Below are 18,817 nucleotides of genomic sequence, written 5' to 3'. Positions count from 1 at the left end.
GTGAAGATGTTTCATACGCTCTTATGTGTGTTAAACCAGCGAACAGCCTGCAGCGAAGAGTGTGTGCATGAGTGCAGAAATAAGCGGCAGAATCAAATTATACAGAGACAATATTTGGATTTGATCGGGGCCATATATCAGGGCAATGCGAGTTCTACTAAACTCCACTGCTGTGTTTTTATTCAAAGGCTTTGTATATTTACTTGCCATTATTTAGTATGTGTCCATGTCTTTTTGATTAGAGGGTGTGTGCGAGTAGTTTTAGGAGATTTTTGTGTTTTAGTGCGTATGTGTATGTAGTTTTAGGGCATGTCTGTGTGTGTTTGTGTGCGGTTAGCAGTAAAATGTGTAAAGGACTGTGTTGCAATCATCTCCCTTTACACACACACACACACACACACACAATGAATCATGTAATCCTTGAATGTGCAAGCAGTGTTGATCAGCATATGAACAATAAATTAGAAACTCTAATAAATTAAGTCAGATGCTCCACTTTCCCTGTCCAATAAATCACAGTCAGCAGATACAGCTCATTTCTGACTCTGCTCTGCTGTTGCTCTCTTTCTTTAATATTTGGAATTGTTTTATATTTTGAAATATGTTATTAAAAGGAAAAAAAGGAACGGCGATAGTCCCTCTGGAGCATTTTGTGGAGGATCTTGGCAGTCTGGAGGGCTATTTGAACCCAAGTTTTTCCTCTCATGATCATGAAGTCCGCAGAGATGCAGATTGTACTGAGAGTCAGAAGAGTGTATAAATGTGTTCGTGATTTATTGTAACTTTGCATGCTTTGTGTTGCAGGTTTGTGTCTGGGAAGGGCTTGGTGATCTACCCGGAAATCGGTGACAAACTGGACATTATCTGCCCCAAAGGGGAAATGGGGAGACCGTATGAGTTTTATAAACTCTACCTGGTGAAGAAAGAGCAGGCTGAGTCGTGCAGCACCATACTGGACCCCAATGTTCTGGTGACCTGCAACAAACCAGAGAAAGACATCAAATTCACCATCAAGTTCCAGGAGTTCAGTCCAAACTACATGGGACTTGAATTCAAACGCTTGACAAACTATTACATCACCTGTAAGTAACTCCAGTTTTACTCTTGGGAACTAATTTTTCATATATTTTTCACATATTTGCAAAAGTTGTAGTAATGTCAAATTGTGAAACTGTAACCTTATAGAGGATATTATATTAGCATGTAAGGTGCTACTTTTAAAAAGTTACAAATAGCATAAATCCTGACAAGCTGCCCCCCTCTTTTTTTTGAGAGTGTTTATGTTGAATACTAAAACTACCTAAAGTCTATTGTAGTATCCATTGTGTTTTAAATACAGTAGAACTTAGAAATCCAATTTTATATGTGTTTGGGTCAGGTTTAGTCTACCATATGGTTTCCAAATTTCCCCAAAAGAACAGTAAAATCAGAAATCACAACGCATGGACCAAAGGTCTTTATTGTTATTTAACATAAACCGTGGTCTATGTGATGGTTTGGGGTAGAAAAACAACTGAATTCATTACAAGGTATGTGTTTGCCAATTTCTGCCGTAGAATGAGTTGAAATAACACCTAAAATGAGAGATACCATTTAGAAAAATGAAGCAAAGTTATAGTGTGACACATAAAGTCACTGTTTTGGGAAATGAAGTTGCGATTACAAAGAATTACAGTCACGGTTATGACAAATAAAGTCAGAAAGGCAGGAAGAGGCTTCTATAGTAATGTATTTGAGTAAATCTGTAAATAGCACAGCCAAGCATTTGTGAATGAGGTTTTCAGTGAAGGGAGAATTTTCCAGCCACAAACAGCACGCAACAGTTGTACTGAAGCGCTGATTAATCATTCATTCCGAATTAAAGATTTCCAACACGTTCAGCATAATTCATGCTAAACCCTTAGCGTATACGAGATAAAAACAGCAGGGAAGAGCATGGTAAATGTAACACGCTCTTTCTGTCCCCTTTTTCTCTATGGCTCAGTGTGCCCACCCTCTTTACCCCACTGTCTTTTTTTAACTCTTTCCCCAAGGATGGTGGGTAAGAGGGAGGGAGAGACACTTTCAGTCAGGCATGTCTCATTGGTTGCCGTGCCTCACTGAGTTTTTGGTCTTTTGGCCATGATGCCCAGACATGTCCCATAATCCACTTCACCTCTACTGACCCATCACCACAACTACACCCCCAGCAAGCAGCAGGGCTGCTATTAGATCCAGTAAAACACTCTCTCTCTCTCTCTCTCTCTCTCTCACACATACAGACTCCCTAGCAACCAGTTTCCTTTATCTTGCTCTGGTAAACAGGATGAGTCTGGTTAAAATAATTTTGCTGAAATGTGTTTGTGTTATGGGTTCAGTGGTTTTTGCTGTCTGGTCATCTTGTTTTCACTGGTCAGCCGAGTTAATAACTCAGCGAGAGACTTTAGAGCGTGACAGTTTCACACGCATCCGTTCGCTTTTCATAAAAAGCCTCTTGAGTAGGGTTTCTACAGTGTGCGCTATTGGTATGTCACATTTACATTGTTTACATGCAGTGAGTCCCTGAACTGATTGTAGTCTGGCATCAGTATAGATGCTTTTTAATATAAACCTCCCCTTGTGTGTGTTAAATGTAAGCAAGATGTTTCCAGACATCTAAACTGACCACTAACTAGAACTTTTTTGAAACGCGCACAATCTCAGGGAAGCATGCTGAACTAATTACGCTCTCAAAATTCCCAAGTAAAAAAGCATTTTACTGTGTACACTGTAACCCGGATAGTGTGTCCTGCCATTTCTTGTGGTTAAAGTTTATAGCGTCTTTTAATTATCACATTTATTATATTTTTGTTAGCTCTCCACGTTAATGAAATGTTGTCTTGTGGTTTGATAATGAATAGCTACCATTTAGCTTGTTCTGATCGTGTCTGAGCAGATACATGCTGCTGCAGACCTCACTAACACTGACAAATCATCGCTCGTCGCTCTGCCCACCCGCCTTGAGCGTGTCTGTCAGGCTTTTTCAGTTGCTACAGTGTCACTCCAGGTGCTTTTTATCCATCCACGAGAATCTGCTGTTTCTCCTGTCACTATATTTGCCTCTTTTGGCTTGGTGTCGAGTTTCTTTCTCTCAGCCTCTATGCCTTTCCTGTAGCCTCAGTATGTTGATTTCTGTGATGCTGACAACGTTTCCTGATTTTGCAGAGCTCAACGCTCACCATATCATCATGCCACCCGCATCGTACCCTAAAACCACTCTTTTATTCTTTGAGTCTCTCTTTATATCGATATCAGTACGTATTAGAACGTTTAAGTTTAAATCTAATCTCTGTGATTTAATTCATTAAAATGATTGTTGTCCACATCCCAGGATACTCAAGTCAATATGTAGTCCCTACCAAAGGCCAACCCAGCGTCTGAAATCTCCCCGCTCTTTTCCTTATCCGTGTAACTATTTGTCAAATCGTCTCCAGTCTGTCTGCAGAAGTTCTTTGAACCAGGCCGGATCTGTTCTCCCGTCTCTCTGTCTCAGCCTCCAAGCCATGCATGTTAGCTTTCTCCCGTCGAGCTGTGCCGCAACAGTTAGCTCAAGTGCTCCAGACGCACTAAAATAATACATTTTATGATTTCATTTTTGTCTTGTTTTTCAGTTAAAATATCCGTCCTTTAAACAACATTAAATTTTAAAAAGCATGTAAATTTATAATACTGGTTTTTGGAGAATGCATCTTGCATTCATTTTATTTCCCTTTACCCCATTGGCATTTTTATATAAATATCACATCACATAAGCATACATCTAACAAAATGGTTTATGCTTAAAGAATAAATTCTTTAAAGCCTTAAAAGAATGTTTCTCCAATCTCAAATATTTTTGTTTTCAGATTAATAATATATATGCAATGCCTGTAATGTAAAAATGTTATATTTGTATATTACTTCAGAATTCTTGGTGTAAACTAACAAATTCACGATTTCTATCTTGTATGTATTTCTTATTTTATAGGCTCTTTTGTAATCAAATTCATTTAGGCATAAATACAGAAATATGCAGTCCTTTTTGACATCGCTGTCATTCATGCGTTAAGCTATGTGTGTTTTTATTGCTTGGGTATTTTTCTATGTCTGGACTGGGGTCAGTAAGTCTGTGCTTGGTCAGATTCTGTGTCTGTTTCTAATTGTGAAGAGAGATTCTGAGAATTCACTGTCTTTTATGGCCTGATTTAATTCCAGCATGTGTTCCAGCAAAGACATTGGGTTGATCATGTCGCTCTTTTGTAGAGTTGTGAAGCAGTTCAGGTTTGAAATGAATGCTGGGGTCATTGTGTGAGTGCGGGTTTTAATTCAGAACCAGTTGGATGAAAGTGATTTGAGCTCTCGTGATTAAGCCATCGTCTTTAGAAACGTTCTGCATGGTGACCAGATTGTGATATTTGCTTTGACAAAGATCAGCTCTAACCCTGCCGTTTTTTTTTTTTATTGATTTAGAAACCAAACCACCAGCCATTTACTCATCCATCAAAAGTTTAGCTCCATAAACCAATCTTGTTGAAAGATATCAAATTGTCAAAAAAGATGTGTGTATGTACATGTGTTTGAGAAGTTGATTTGAAAAGCATGACAATGGAAACAGTACCGTCATACAGTCAAGGGAGTGCTAAAAATGATGGAAAGAGAAAAAAGCCAGGGATGGAAAGTAAAAAAAAATAAAAAATAGCGAGCAGTCACAAGATTTTGCGATTATCACTGCATGAAATGCACGTAATGACCAGATGAGGAGGAGTGTGCGGCTGCTAGAAAGGCTCTAATGGTTTATGCAATGTTTTCAGGATTAAGGGAGTTAAAAAGGGCTAAATTAAGGGTTGTTTAGGGTCAGCTTCTCTTCCGTGTGACTGTGTCGAGTGTGTGTGTTCAATTCTGTGAGTATTTTTGTGTTAAGGCTGTGTCAGCAACATATGATTCTGATTTCAGACAGTCCAGCTTTGAAGTAATTCTGACCAAACCGCTGCACCAGAATGATGAGTGTGTGTGTTGTGTGTGTGTGTGGGTCTTTGTGTAACCTCTCACCATAACTGTCTCTCAGGCCACAGCTGAAGTATGAAAATGAGTGGCTTCATTTCACTGTGGTCGCTCTGGGGTGAGAGAGGTCAAATATCACATCGAGCTGTGTGCGTTAGACGCCTGATTTAAACTACCCCTTTAACATGCACAAAAACTAAGAGCAAACGGTTGGGTTTAGCCGCTTTGTAATGTAAGAAGAATTTGGCTCCAATTGCAAATGGCTATTGAATTGCAATCCAATATCCAGTCAGTCTGATATCTTCAGCTCTCTGAAACGTTTAACCCGCCACTGCAAGCAAAGTATCCTGTAAAGAACATTTTGTTGATAATAAGTTATTTTACAAGGTTACAGTGATGTTTGTCACGGTAAAATAGTTTAATAGTGTTGTTTTTTTGCTGTGTTTAAAGTTATTTTTTTTAGACAAATCAAACAATATGAACAAATATCAATTATAATCTTAAAAAAAATAGTTGCAGTGTTGCCTTTTGTCTTTCCGTTTTTCAATTTATTTCCTATTGTGAGTCCTTAAGACTTCTTTTTTGGAAGCTGTTGGGTTGCGTCTTTGTCCAATATAGTTGTTGTTATTTTTTTTTTTAATAGAATTTTTAACAGGCACTTCAGGTGCCTGTTTCTTGAAATCCGATGGGTACGCAGAATGGCGGGTGTTACATGCAGCCAGGAATAGCACAGAGTTTGGCAGACTTTCCAGCATTTAACTCTTATCATTAGTTATTCTGGTGTTTGGAATAATAGTATCTATCTTGCTTCCTCTATGTTACCTCACTGTGCCTGAGTGGGCCAAGTTTCTAAACTCTGAATAGGCACTGTTGATGTGCAAATGTGAAGTCAAGTGAAAACTAAGCTGCGTTTTTGAAATTACAGTGAGCACTTATTGTAAACATTCGTTCCGAATACTTTATATACAAGAACGAGACTCAAACACACGCTGCGGATCTGTTGTGCTTTGCAGACAAACACTGGCTGAATATTTCAGTTCTGTGTTTGTGGTGTATCTGACCTCTTTGGCAAGTACTAGCACAAAAAGACATAGTCAGCTAAACAACTTTTTCTCCCCTTTGAGGCACAAGCGAACAAGAGAGAGAAGGAAAGAGACAGGGAAAGAAAGCAATATAAAGCGGGGAGTTCATCTTTCTTTGTCTTATGGGACGTTGAGCACCAGGTGCACCAAACCGAGCAAGATTTCTGCTGTGTGTGTGTGTGTGTGTGTGTGTGTCATTTTGCCTTACGATCACTGTGTGTATGGATGTGGTTGCTGTAGTAATGGTCACTGTTGCTGTAGTGATGCCCATGCAGATGTCCCAGTAGGCGATGAAGGTCAGTGATGCATGATGGGTCACACTACCCATGGAGCTAATGCATGTAATGAGTGTTTGTCTGTGTGTGTGTGTGTTAGAGAGACATCAGAACAGAGACTAATTGACGTTTAATTACATTCCCATTGTGCGCTGTCTGTGTTTTCTCTCTAACATGCATAGGTAAAAAATATGGCATGGGCAAGCAGGTCTTCAAAGTTAGGATCCGAAAGAAACATGCTCCCGTACATGTTGAATTCTGGGAGATCTGGATTACTGCCGTTGAGAACACACACACAGACACACACACACACACACACACACACACTGCTTTCCCCTCTGCTTCATTAATCACAAAACGCTTTACCTAGAAATGCTGTTAATATGGTCCGAATATAATAGGCATAATGGTCTGTGCTGTTGTTTTAAAATGGTCTAATTTGCGAGAACACAGATAGCCATCTACGATCGGTAACAGAATGTGCTGGTCATTTTCTTCACTTACAGGTAATTTGAGAGAATGGGTGGTAGTGTTTACTAAAGGAACAGAAGTGAATAAAGAAAGAGAAAAGAAGGAAACAAAGAAAAGAACAATGAACAAAGGATGAAAGAAGGCAAGAAAGAAAGAAGGACAGAAGGAAACTAAAGCTAGCAAGAAAGAAAGAGAAAATCAAGAGAAATAAAGAGCCATAAAAGACAGGGAAGTAAAGACAAAAAAGTTAAGAAAAAGAGAAAAAGATAAGGAAGAAAGAAAAATGGACAGGAAAAAAGAAAACCAAGAAATGCAAAGAAGCCAAGAAAATAAAAAAAGGAATAAACAAACAAAAAAAGGAATCAAACAAACAAAAACAAACAGAAAGAAAGGGAAAAAACAATCTAACTGCTAGAAAGGAGTGAGTGGTTACATGATAGAAGTGTTGAATTCCATCAGTCCACTGATCCATGCAGAGAAAGAGAAAGAGAGAGAGGAACAGCAGGCCGAGTCTCCTCTTGTTTCATTCCTCCCTTCGTCAGACCTCATGAGTGTTGCTTCATTTTGAAGGATTTTCTACTGAAACAATATAAGCTTTGTTGAAGATAACAAACAATCACCCCTAAAACACACAGACACACACACACACAAATCCATTATGACGATCATACTTGCTCTGAATCTGTTGGCAGAGAAGACAAATTTTCGTTTTTGGTATTCACGTTAGGTTCTGTCTGTACTTGGATGTAGAATTACAGGGGAGTCAGTGAGGCTGGATGGTTATTGCATTTTAATTTTCTTCCACAACACACACACACACACACACACACACACATGCACACACGCACTCCCATTGAGCTGCTCTTCCTGCGGATTTAAAGGTCGGCCGTTATGCGACTGCTGGACCAGTGCAGCGATCTGATTGGATGAGCTTCTGGAAGCAAAAGAAGATCTAATCTAGCTGTGTCTGATCTGATGAGTTGTGTACATGTGTGTGTGTGTGTGTGTGTGTGAGTGACCTGTCACTGGCTCTCTGTGTTATGTCGACTGCATTAGAATGAACACTGACCCAAATCTCACAGACAAACACACATGCTCACCCACCGAAAGACAGAAAACCTTTAGCAGCTACATTATTCGTCTCTCACAAAGCTGTTTTTCAGATCTTTTTGCGACTACAGTTGTGTTTTCCCTGAAGGCTCAGACCGGCGCTGTTGGCTACTGTGGCTAACTCGCTCAGCGAAGCGTCTTTTTCTTCCGCTCTTTGTTTCAGTTACTCATCAGTCAGAGACTCGAGGGAAACAGCACCGGGCTCTGCCGACTGAAAAGTAAATGTTACAGTTGTCAAAAATATTCGTTTCGAAAGTCTGACTCAGCTGTGGTTGTGAACATTTGATGTGCGTTCATTGAGGTTTGGATTCTCTCATTCTGTGAGACGTGATGGGAGAACTTCAGCTCAATCAGGGCCTGTCATGTTGATTTAACAGCTGCATGATTATAGTTGAAAATATGGAACAAAACCTGAGCCGTGCAGCTGAATATTCAACGCTTGCTTCAAATCTCAACTATTCTTCGGTCCTTGATGTTAGAGTCTTTAATATTTGGAATAAAGGAACGTTCATATTATGACTGTAATACCCCAAATCTCTTAATTCAATAAATATATAATTTTATACGCTGACTTTTCATAGTATTGCTGTAATATTCCAAATATTTTCCAAATATGATTATTTTTATAATGAGTAGTAATATATCATTATTGTAGTTTTTGTTACTAACATTAATTACGTACAGTGACTTTTAATTAATTACTTTGTGTTTTACTATGTATTCAATTTCATTTATTTTTTGGCTCTTGGTGCTAGTTACTGTTTTTTTATGTGGCTTATTTTATTATTTTAACTATTATTTCACATATATATGTGTGTGTGTGTGTGTGTGTGTGTGTGTGTGTGTGTGTGTGAAAAGTGCTAAACAAAGTGTTATTAGTTATTACAATTATTATTATTTATACTTGGTCAGGATCCACAGAAGAGTAGATTACATTATTTTATTTATTTTATTTATTTATAAAATCAGCTAACCTATATTATATGCTGTCATTAAATTGCATTATTCACATAATGGCCATTTAATTACACTAAAAGGTTGATCTATAACTATATTTTCCTGTCACTGTTTGTGAAAATACTGCCCCAAAAATACAGTAATAATACAGTTTTTCTACTTCAGGGATTGTGTGTGTGTTTATATACAAGTCTACATTTGTATGTGTGTGTTTGATAAAATATGAGGCCGGCATGAGATGGCTCCATGGTGGTAAAAGAATGAGAGTGCAGCTACAAACAAATGCTGATCACACACACACACACACACACACACAAAAACACACACTATATGTCAGTCAATAAGAGATGCTAACTGGGGCAACACTATATTTATTGTGACAAGACTGAATATTTCATTCTTTGTCTTTCTCTTACTCTCTCACTTACACACACGCACACACACACACACACACGTAGAGGCAGATGGTAAATCCCCAGCCCCTTCACATTTTTCTAATGTGTGTTTACACCTTGTTTTAAATCTAAATCATGTTAATCTCCCAGCGTGGTCTTTGGGGATTTGTGTATTTGTGTGTTTACGCTATATTCTTTTTCAGAAATAACTGCTTTGTACTCTGTAATGACTTTACTCTTCTTGGAATTCAGTTCGACATGAGTCTGACTAGAAATGAATAGTCTAATTCCATCCATGCAGCAAATTTTTTTTTTTTTGTTTTTTGCACAGGGGCAGGAAACTATTAAGACCGAAATGTTCTGACCAGCTAAAATCTAGCAGTGATGTAGTAACAACAGAATGTGGCCGCAAAAATGCTTCATAGCAAATCCATCCTATTGCTAACAGTACACAGGGTGGGATTACCCTGCCTGTCTGGAATGTGTGTTGTGTTTTAGCCTGGAGTCAGGATGGGGTGTGTGTGTGTGTGTGTGTGTGTGTGTGGAGCAGCACCGTGTGATGCTATTCCATGGTTGGATCGGTGACAGGTTGGCATGGTGCTACCGTAAGGAGACTGGCACTCTGCCTACTGCCATACATCTCAATCTGCATGACATCATATCAGCTCCTAGCAACCACACACATCACCCCTCCCCCATACACGCCCACAAAGGGCCATTCACAAGCACGGTGCCCTGGCCTTTCTCCCTCACTGGAGTCTTTCTGAGCACAGATCCATACTCCCGCTATAAAGTTTCCAATACTGGTCAAAGCAGTAACTAGTAGTAGATAACTAGTAGAAAGTAAAGACCTTCCTCTTCGAGTTAAGGTAACACTGAAAGGGATGGGGAAAACCGGTGTTGTATTTTTGCTGGGCGCCAGACAAAAAAATAATAATTTTGGGGGATACTGAAATATTTAAGAGCTAAATGACTTTTTTAGCTGCCAAATTACAGACTCATAAAGATTCTGTCATTGAAAGTGATCCTTATTGTGATTGCTTTATTTAAATGTCACACTGTTTCTTAAGAATGGCCCTGCCTATACAAAAAAGTCAAATGTTGTGTTGATAATGGTCCTAACATCTGCAAAACTCTGTTATAAAAAATCTTGTACTTATGGTTAATGGTTTATTTCAACTCAGACCTAACTAATGTTTAAAGGGATAGTTCACCCAAAAATGGAAATTCTGTCATTAATTACTCGCCCTCATGTCCTTCCAAACCCGTAACACTTTTGTTCTTCTGAACACAAATGAAGATATTTTTGATGAAATCCGAGAGCTTTTTGTGCACAAAGAAAAAACTTTATTGAGCGATTTCATTTCTTTTGTGTCAGTCTCCATCATGACACATGTATGTGCATTCCTCAGATTCACTCAGAACCAGTGATTCTGATTCAGTCTGCTTATTCCCAAGCAGGTTTAAGATTTGTTGCCACTTAGTTATTAAAACAAACCAGTTTATTAGTCGTGTGTTTGCTCTCAGATGTTGACACAAAATGTGATTTTTGACCAGTAGAATCTATATTTAAAATAGTTGAAAGCGTAAAATAAGAAAAACATTTTGACAATTTTTTGACATTTTGCATAATATGTTGTTAGAGTTATCGTGTTATTTAAACAAGTAAGCGAGTCCCCACAATGCACTATGCCTCCGATATGGAAAATACATTAACGCTGCAGAATGCATTAGTGTGCAAAATATTTTTTGAACCGATTAAATTTAGCTGAAAAAAAGCCAAATTATATTTTTGTATGTGGTTGACACTCTTCTGTAAGTGTCATATCTAGTGCGGACTTTTTTGTGTGTTTTATTTTCTTATCTTACCTGTTCTATAGTTCATTAGTGCTTACACACACATACACACACTTCTCAATCACACCTCTTAATGAGCACGAACTAATGGAAACTAATAAAGCGCATGTGTGAGCGCGTGAACTTGTGTGAGTGTAATTGGGAGTTAAATTGAATGATGGTGGATCACCTGCTGTGACAATATCGGTTTATTTAACTACATAATGGGAGTGTGTGTTTGTGTGTTTTATATACATATCTGTGTGTGTGTGTGTGTGTGTGTGTGTCACCGATTCAGAGCAAGCTCGTTTTCTCACACTTATGTCTTTTTCAGACACATAGCAGAGATGCAACATGGTACATTGTGGCATATTTTTAGGTCTGTTTGTGTCTCCAATCTCTCAAACTCACAGGGATCATTATGTAGGAAACATTGAGGCTTCTGGGCCTACGCAAGAAAATTCATACACATGGCTTTTCTTACTGCATGGTTGGCGTGTGTGCGTGTGTGTTTGTGCATTCCCATGGGATCAGATTACTATCATAGGGACTAGTAACAGGAGAATACACTGGAGCTTTTTTCATCTTGTCCATATTCCGAGACACACACACAAACGTTAGTTTGTTTTTGGATGTTTCTAAGGTAATATTAGGTTGCAATGTCTGATTTAAGGGCTAAATGAGAATGTCCTTAGCCAGAGACTGTGTGTATATGTGTGTGTTTGCATGTGCTTGTGTTTTGCGTCTGATTTATAGAGGTAAATTAGGGTTTCCTTTTCCTGCTTTGGTTTGCAGCAAGAACTCCAATCAAAAGTCCTATAAATCTAAACCTAATTCACCACGACAATCACCATGCCTCTCTTTCTCTCTCTCCCTCTCTCTCTCTCTCTCTCTCTACAGCAACTTCTAATGGAACACAGGAAGGGTTGGAAAACAGAGAAGGTGGGGTTTGTAGCACGAGATCTATGAAGATCATCATGAAAGTGGGCCAAGGTGAGTTACACACACACACACACACACACCTTTTTATCTTCAGCATGTCCAAAGGTAAAGTCATTTAAGCCCCATTTGGTGGATGATAAAGTCAGCTGACTCATTAACAGCAATTAGATTTTAGTTAAACATTATCCAAGTTAGCATGACTTCATACCATCCACACTTCATATTCTTTCACACAGAAAACCATAAAGTTTATGCTCTTAGATTTTGTACTCTGACTCATAAGCAGAAACAGGAAGTTAGACATAAAAGGATCCTGACACCAAAATCTAAACGAATACATTCAAACATATGCTGTACTGAAATTAATTTCCTTGAATGTTTTTTGTTCCTAATTAGTTATGTATGCGATTGTATGTTTCAGATCCAAATGCACCAGATCCAGATTTAACAGACCTCCCAGACCAGGACCGGGACAATGAGATCAAGGACCCCACAACCAGCCCTTCCCGCAAGATAGACCGAGGCAGAGACGCAGATGGGAACGGATCTATAATGCCCGGCAGAGGTGAGGAAACGCATATCATCTGTGTTTACACCAGCTGGTTTGGGACGATGATGGTGTTTTCCTATACATGGCATTGGTTTTCAGAGGACAAACTGATCAGAGTTCAGCAGTCAAGATCTACCACAGTAAAATTCATTAAGAAAGCCAGCATTGGAAATGCAGCAATGCAGAGCTACTGCCTCCCTCAGGCAGCTGCGTGTGTGCAAGAGAGAGGCAGGAGTTAATGTAGCATGTCTTTATCACGTCCCAGCAGCCATTAACCTACGGGAGGTCTAAACTTCATTAGGAGAGAAAGAAAGAGAGAAACAGAAAGACAGAATCATTAGGAAAGAACAGAGCGACTCGAGATGCAGTGATCACACTGCACAGATTCTTGAGGTCAGATTCTTCTGCTATGAGAGGACGCATTACACTCTGACATTAACTGCTATTGCATCTTCTCAAAATTGGTTAGTCGGTGGGTTATATGAATGACTCGTCGGCTAATTCTAATTAAGTTCGGTTCTGGATCACGTGATTTCATTTGGACATTCTTCAGTTATTTAGTCCGCTTACATCCCGCCACTTTCGACCACAAGCTTGCAAATAAAAATATCAAATAAAGTTAAGCTTTTTTGAGTGTTTTACCATGCAAGCTGTGACACTAAAGCAGTGCTATTGAAAGGCATGCAACAAAATAAAAATACAAAATGCTGAAATACAAACTACACTACCGTTCCAAAGTTTGGGGTTAGTAAAATTTATTTTAAAATTGAAAAATATTAAGCAGAGCAACTCTTTTCAGCATTGATCTTAGCATGATTTCTAAAGGATCATGAGACGCTAAAAGCTGGAAAAACCAGCTTGCCGCCACAGGAACAAATTATATTTAAATGCATTTTTGATGAGCCTAAGAGACATTTTTCAAAAACAAAACAAAACAAAAAATCTATGGTAGTGTCGATAGTAAACCTCACTAATCAACTATCTGATGATTAGTTGACCTTTAAACTACAATGCTATGCTGCTCAAATGTTATGTATGCCATTGAAATGCACCTTTGCATTGTTTAATGCTGGACTACCATTTGAAAGGATTATTTCAATCTGGGTGTGTGTTGTTTAGCTTCGTACTGCCGTTAAATATACTTGACAACATGGATTTTATTGTCAAGGAAAATGTGTATTCGTAATGCCTATTTAGCAGCAGGAGTCATCGGTAGCTGTTTCAGCTGGCAGCGTAACAATAAACGCAGCAACGGTTTTATTTACTTTAAAAGTAGCTCGGTGCCAATGCTAACAAACTCAGAAGTTTGTTTCTACAGCTATCCTCAGTTATCTTTGCCTCAGACAACAGAGCGCGACTCTAAACACTGATAATGAGTGTGTGTTGCTAACATCATTCTTACTGATAGTTCACAATGAAAGAGCAAACGAGTGAGCGTCACTCATAACGTCGTTCTTCTTTTCCTTTCAGACACGAGAAACCAGGATAACAGTCCCGGGTCAGTGGAAGGAATTTTCGGCTCTAAACCGGCCCTCTTCGCTGCCATCGGAGCTGGCTGTGTCATCTTCCTCCTCATCATCATCATCCTCATCGTCTTGCTCCTCAAGCTTCGCAAGAGAACCCGCAAGCACTCACAGCCCAGGGGCGGGACTGCCCTGTCACTCAGCACTCTGGCCACGCCCAAAGGAGCCGCCCAGGCCGGCTCAGAGCCGAGTGACATCATCATCCCCCTGCGGACAACAGAGAATAACTACTGTCCACACTATGAAAAAGTGAGCGGAGACTATGGGCACCCCGTCTACATAGTGCAGGAAATGCCACCCCAGAGCCCCGCCAATATCTACTACAAAGTCTGAGGGAAAGCGAGCGAAGTAACCGCAATAAGAACTCGTTTTTGTAAGGTATCCTGAATCTTTTTTTCATTACCTAACCCTGTCTGCTCCGTGTGCAAGAGGATTGAGAGGGAGAAGTGGAAAAGAGGAATGAAAAGGACTACACGGATGACATTCCTCTCAGATTTCCTTCCCTCCGTCCCTTTTCCGAACACTACACTGTGTGTACGTGTGTGTGCCGGTCGCTCTCGATGTGTGTGAAACGGCACAGAAAAACCTCCCCAAATTGCGTGGCACTCAGGCACGGACTTCACTGCTGAAGAACAGCCGACAACCAATCACAGAGGGACGCTAGAGTGACATCACAAAGCAGGAAGCTCTCGTTTGTGTTTCTTTTGTACCGTTGCGACTCTTCGCTTAGTTTTTTTTTGTCTGTTTTACATCTCTCAATCCATCACAGTGTTTTGTTTTTATCAGCATCAACTCGATTCTTGCAGCTTTCACAGTGTCTCGCTCAGAGAAAATGTCTTAAACACTGTTACGAATGCCTCTCTCTTCCTCACACACTCAGTATGTCCTCTCATTTCCTTGCGTCTCTCCAGACACTCATTCATTTTACATGCTGTAGAGGCAATTGAACAAAAACACGCACTCGCACTCGTACACACTTCGGTGTTCACAGGTCAGTAACAAACAGCTTCTCGGTGGAAAAGCGCGCGAGTGAAATAGGGAATTTAATACGTAAACACCAGTGTCAGACCTTCCAGAACTCCCGGTCTGCTTTTTGTTCATTTGAGAATCGTTTCAGTTGAAATTCTCTCTCCTCTCAGCCGAACACAAGTAGTTATTTGCTATCTGTTGTCAGTGATGCGTGAAGTGCTGAATAATATTTGTATCTTGTCATAATTTTTTTTCTTATTCTATCTCCCAAAGGTTTGTAGGTCAAAAACATCTTTAGGGATTTGCCTCTACACCATGAGCCTATGACCTCTTTTCAGTCACAGACATGCTAACGCGTATCTTTGCATAATTTAGTTCACTAACATGTCTTTTTTTTTTTTTCGTCTGTTTGGATGTAGACATGGGCTCTAACAGTATGACCGTGTGTATGTGGAGTCCCATGCAGAAGCCAAAAATCCATCGACATACAGAACATGTGAAATTATGCCTTCACCTCTCCCTCCTTTCAGATATGCACATAAATTATCCCTGTTTGCATACAAACACACAGAAAAAAAACCCCATCCACGAATCAGAGAATCAAAACAAGCTCACCATATCATCCTGGAAAATCTAGTGCTAGATCTATTTTTATATGGATTGCACGTGAAATGATAAACAGCAAACAGTGGCGGCAGGTGTGTTTACGCCTATGCTAATTTCAAATTAGCAGCATTTGCATCTGGCCTCCAGCGCAGCCAATCAGAGGAAGCCCAATATTTCTCTGTAGCTTTCTCGTAAAATAGATTTTTAAAATGATATTTCGATTAGGGTTTATTGTTGTTGTTTTTTTTTTTGTTGTCGTTTCTTCTTAATTTAGTTTCTAAGGCCCGAGATTATGTAAATAATGTATGTTGGGAAAAAGTGTTGATATAAAGTTCCATTTTATTAGAGACCCTGTTAATGAAAATATAATTAGGATTTTTGAAAATGCAAAAGCTTTTGTAAATAGTCTTTTTTGGAAAAAGACATTTTGTAAGTAAAATGTTTCCTGTCTCATGGTTTCTTCTTTTTATTTTCCTTTTTTTCCCTCCCTGTTTCAGTTGGTTTTTGATAAAGGAGACTTAGAGGTCCCTGTACAACGGGTTTTAAAAGGTCAGCCTAAAGCAGCAAAAACACATACAACAAGCCCCTTCACATACATACACACTGACACACACTTTATCCTCCCTGTTTTACGAGGGGATGTTGGTATTTTTATTTTGTTTTGTTTAGTTTTTTACAAATGCTGTGATGGAACCAGGTCAAATATTCCATGACATAGTTCATAAAGGAGGAAAAAAGGAGAGAGAGAGAGTTATTACTCAAGAAATGCATAAATACCTACACACACTTACTCTTACTGACTGACCCAGCAGTCGTTCCTATAGCACACAATATAGATACACATATATACACTATCAGACACAGGGCAAGCACCAGCAAACTTCTTTAACAAAACTAAACCAGCAACAGCTTGTGCAACTAAACTAATAATTTATGTGTGTCTGAGCTGTTTAAGGCAGTTCAGGTCTTTAGGATTGACCTTAGAAGAGCACTTTTTTTTTTTAATTCATGGCTTTGTTTTTTTTTTTTTTTACCCATAGAAATGCACATGGGTGCACTGACCGTACCAGTCAGCTTATTAAAGTGGATCAGTCGCGGTATCACACTGCAACAAAATCATTTTCTTGCATAGTAATTTTGTCTTGTTCTCCAGTACAAGTATCTAAGTATCTCCTAAACAAGAAATCCAAGAGTCTTTGGTGAGATCTATGCTTAAATAACGAAATACAGTCCTACATATTTAGATACTTAACTGGAAAAATGCTTTTTTTAGCAGCGTATTAACAAATGTTGACCCCAATTTTACCATAAACAGTAGCTTTCTCTGTACATGTTTAACAGGAAAAGCTGTGAATATTTTGTGTAGTTTTATGGATCTGCACCGCTGTAGTGGGATCTTATTCAGTCACTGACTGTCTTTTGCTGCAGGCTTTTTGCAGCTTAGCTTACACATTTGGTTTGCAGCACTCTTAACAGCTGTAAGGTATATGCTTCCTTTGATGATCGTCTGTATCATAACAATAAGGTGAAAAAAAAAGAGTCAGCCATCTTGTTTATCAGATTAGACTTGAGGCTTTCCTCTCTAATGCTGCGGTCAGACACCTGTGACATTGTGTGGATCTCACTGACATCTGTTAATAACATTTCTCCCATTGAGGTTGACTTATTTGAGGAGAACTTACTTAAAACCCAAGCATTCACACAAACAGACGCGCACACACACACACACACACACTCGTACACACACTCCCCCTCAGGCAAAGAGACAGATTGGTGGTGACTTTTGACCCTTTAAGGATTATCACAATATTATGAGAGAGACAAATCTAATGAGAAAACCTTTTCTCTGGCCTAGATCCATCCTATCACACACAGTTCATTCACTTACTCTCAAAATTTACTTGTTCATAGAGCGGGTCAATGCAGTGCTGATGCCTTAGGCCAACCGCGACTCCCACAAAAAAAAAAAAACCTTCACAAAAAAAAAAAAAAAAGCTTGTGCTGCACAATGTTTCCTCCTGCTGTTGCTGATTTTTTTTGTTTTTTATTATTATTATTCAGTGAACTACATTATTATTGTTATAATTTTCTTTTACTAAGATTTTGTTGCAGATTTCAGTATTATTGATTTAAGTTTTGATGTATGTGTTGGCAGTGCTGATGCCCCTGTGGCGACAGCGTTTTCTTGTTTTGGTAGAATTCACACAGTGTCCTCAGAGTTCCCCGATATATGACACTAAAGCCAAGTCTCAGCCCTCAGAAAGCGTTTTAAAAGGATAAATAAAGTTTTTTCCTATGGAAGACGCTTGTCTCTTGTGTTTCTGACTGCTTGTCTGCGTGAAAGACAATAAGAGAGAATGAATGAAATTCGACTGTTCATGTGTGTTAGCAGCAGTTGCTTTCTGTTCAATGTACTCATGCTATATGTCAGTTTTTCTATTTCGAATACGCACAAACGCAAACTGTGCTGCTATTTCAAACACAACAAGCTGTCTCGGCGAGTGACGCTCGCTGTGTCACAAATATTTCATAATGCCTCTGGGTATCTGTCCCTGGCCACTCAAGACTCGCACACAAACACTCTTGTTTGACTTCAGTGCATTAAACTTTCAGTGAGTCTATAGTCAGTCAGTGGCTGGAGTACAGAAAGCATTCTGTCTCATGTTTGTCGGCATTTGTGGAAAATGTCTGTCTTCTGTTGTCTGATATTGTGATCTGGGTTAGCATTATATATATATATATATATAAAAAGACGTTGGACCATTTCTGATCTATAATGCAATTTCATTTTTGTCTGAACCAAACTGATAGCGTTTAAAAAAGCAAAACTAAGATAAAAACTGATTTTATTTTGCTTCAAGTCTTGCTGGCATCAAAGATGCAGACATCAAAATGCATCACACGCTATGGTATAAGCTTTTTGAGGTCATAACATAATATTGTAGTAACAATCAAAGTTTATTAATCAACACCCTGACCCTGTCATAATTAATGTGAAAAACTAGAAATCCTCCAAAAAATGTACAAAAATTTTGGTAGACACTGGTACCTTTTGAACTATGATACAAAATGCGCCATACAGCTATTTTTGAAGGTCTGAGAA

At 39.0% G+C, this 18,817-nt stretch overlaps 1 protein-coding gene across 1 annotated transcript in view; it reads left to right on the top strand.

The window, feature by feature from the left end:
• Positions 1-18,015, top strand: part of efnb1 (ephrin-B1) — a 33,295-nt gene extending 15,280 nt beyond the window's left edge. Inside the window, exons 2-5 of the mRNA XM_043239540.1 lie at positions 805-1,082; positions 12,025-12,117; positions 12,488-12,631; positions 14,087-18,015. Coding sequence (XP_043095475.1) covers positions 805-1,082; positions 12,025-12,117; positions 12,488-12,631; positions 14,087-14,472 — 901 coding nt within the window. The 3' untranslated portion in view covers positions 14,473-18,015. The remainder of the gene's footprint in view (positions 1-804; positions 1,083-12,024; positions 12,118-12,487; positions 12,632-14,086) is intronic.
• The last annotated feature ends 802 nt before the right edge of the window (positions 18,016-18,817 follow it).

Source organism: Puntigrus tetrazona, chromosome 5 (assembly GCF_018831695.1).
Source record: "Puntigrus tetrazona isolate hp1 chromosome 5, ASM1883169v1, whole genome shotgun sequence".
NCBI classification, from domain to species: domain Eukaryota; kingdom Metazoa; phylum Chordata; class Actinopteri; order Cypriniformes; family Cyprinidae; genus Puntigrus; species Puntigrus tetrazona.
Note: the sequence above shows the minus strand (reverse complement) of the source record. Positions and strands in the feature narration are given on the sequence as shown.